Consider the following 2,427-nt stretch of genomic DNA (forward strand, 5'->3'; position numbering starts at 1 on the left):
ACAGCTCCTGCTACACCTCCACCAACAGCTCCACCAAAAACAGCTCCACCAACAGCTCCATAAACTACAGCTCCTCCTACTGAACCACCAACTACAAAACCAGCTGCAATGGCTGCCATACAAAAATGACACTTATACTTAGATAAAAACAGCAGAAATCCATTGCTTGCTTCTTTATTCTTCTTCTCAATCTTCTCTGGTTTTAGTCGTTGCGGTTTTCTCACTTTCCTCCTACGTTCTCTCTTGGTTATCTCTGCTCTGACTCTCTCCTCGGTCTCCTTTCTCACTCTCTCAAGCTCCTCTTGTCTTTGTTTCTCCTTCTCTTGTCTTCTCTCCTCTTCCTCTCTCTGTCTCTCCTCCTCCTCTCTCTGTCTCTGCTCTTCTTCCTCTTGTCTGAATCTCAGAGCATCTTCAAACATCTGATTACTGTAGAGTCCTCCTCCATTCTGCTCTATCATTTTGTCAATCTTCTGCAGCAGATCATTCACCTGCTCTCTGTTATTCTCATCTTCATTGTTGAAGATGTGATATCTGCCTCCACATTGACCTACTAGACGGTTTAATCTACTGTTGCTCTCAATAAGGTTAACTACTGACTTTCCTTTCAGCAGATCTCCATGAGTGAAGAGAATGATGGAGTATTTTAACACCTCCTGACCAAACAACATCTCAATCATCTGAGGAATCTGCTGCTCCTGTTCAGTGAATCTATTATTCACAGGAAACACAATGAGAAAAGCGTGAGGTCCAGGACTGGATAAATAAACACTTCTCGCTATCTCTGTTATTAACTTTTCAGGGTCCATCTCTGTGTCAAAGAATCCAGGAGTATCAACTACAGACACAGATCTGTCTGAAACAGTGGCACGAGCATCTGTACATTCAGTTGTTACTGAATCCATACTCAGGTCAGATTTAAATTCTTTCTCTCCCAGTATTGTGTTTCCAGCTGCACTTTTCCCAACACCACTTTTACCCAGAAGCACAATTCTTATTGATGAACCACTGGAGTGCTGGATGTTGACAGGAATTCTTTGCTGTAGATTATTTGACACTGTATGTTAAAGAAAACAGAAAAAAAAAAATTACAACATGTACTTGTTAGACAGACAGTAAATACCACTTCTGTTCCCAGATAAAGGAAACAATATCATTGCTTCTTTAAACTCACAAATGGTACAACTTTACATCACATTTTAAGACACCTTTTATTAATGTCACAAAAGTTTTCAATGCGATTACATTTTTTGGACAACTTCATATTTCCAGAGCTCTTACTCAGTTCTGCATCAGAATATCCTGGTGTGTCATGAGTGACCGGCACTTCACAAACTTCACCAATTCCTGCAGCTATATCACATCTGTTAGAAGCAGGGATTAACCCTGGTACGAAGGCCAAATTCATCATGTTTCCTTCCATTTTTATTGTGTAACCTAGAAATAATAAAAAAAAAATGTTTACATGGTGTAAGAGGAAAAGTATAATCGGGAAAAAAAAAATCCAAACATTAGTTAGGCATTATTTTGTCAAAGAAACCAGATTATCTGCAAATACTGTATACCATATTGCATGTCCTTTACCTTTATATGATGAATTTGATATTAAACTGAGTGTGAGTGCGCATCAGTTTCACTTTCGTTTTTAATCGCTCCGTGTCCAATAAAGCAATCCATGTACTCCATTTTTCTTGTTCAATATACTGCTTTAATCTTGACTAAAAGTTTTTGATTAAAAATAAAATTAAAGAAACAAAATATAATCTTACATCTTAAATATCACGGATGCGGTAAAGAAAACTGTGTGACTCCGCTGTATTCCAAAGAACGCACTGCTGCCTGACTTAACAGACGCGATTCTTAAAGAGCCAGTACACAATTTCAACACAGCACACATTTTCAATGTAAAATAGAGAATATTTGTCTAAATTGTACACGTGAATAAAGTAAGTTTACAAGTTTTCAATGTAAAAGACAGAATATTTGTCTAAATTGTACACGTGAATAAAGTAAGTTTACAAGTGCTTCGGGGAAATCCTGCTTGAATTGCTGTTGCCACAAGTCTTCTAATCTGGCTACCAATATGCGATTCACAGACACTGGAACACACCTTCCTTTTCTTGTGACATCATTACTGTTCCTAAGGGGTCCATTGACTGTCCAGCCCAAGTTAGTTCTTACAGCAAAAGGTCCATTGTCTTTACTACTAATAACTTGCCAAGGCTCCATGACTTCAGGCACATTAGCTCCTATTAGCAATCCAATTTCTGCTTTGATGCTATGTAGACTAACCTCCTTAAGATACGGCAATCTTTCCAAATCCTTTTGCTGTGGAATGTTGCCCTTTTGAACTGGAATTGTTTTCTGTGTAACGACATCAGGAAATTGGACGAACTGATCACCATCTAGACTACTAATCTCCAACCCAGA

The 2,427-nt window shown here is 38.4% G+C and overlaps 1 protein-coding gene across 1 annotated transcript; it reads right to left on the reverse strand.

Annotated features, from left to right (window-relative positions):
* Positions 1-26: 26 nt before the first annotated feature.
* Positions 27-1,420, reverse strand: LOC107690790 (GTPase IMAP family member 7-like; the record flags this gene model as incomplete). Its single annotated transcript, XM_016489206.1, has 2 exons — positions 1,279-1,420; positions 27-1,054 (listed from the first exon to the last, which is right to left on the reverse strand). Coding segments are annotated over exons 1-2 (1,170 nt in total), but the record flags the coding sequence as incomplete, so codon positions are not given.
* Between the last annotated feature and the right edge of the window lie 1,007 nt (positions 1,421-2,427).

The sequence above is a fragment of the Sinocyclocheilus anshuiensis genome, unplaced genomic scaffold (genome assembly GCF_001515605.1).
Source record: "Sinocyclocheilus anshuiensis isolate Anshui unplaced genomic scaffold, SAMN03320099.WGS_v1.1 scaffold7713, whole genome shotgun sequence".
NCBI classification, from domain to species: domain Eukaryota; kingdom Metazoa; phylum Chordata; class Actinopteri; order Cypriniformes; family Cyprinidae; genus Sinocyclocheilus; species Sinocyclocheilus anshuiensis.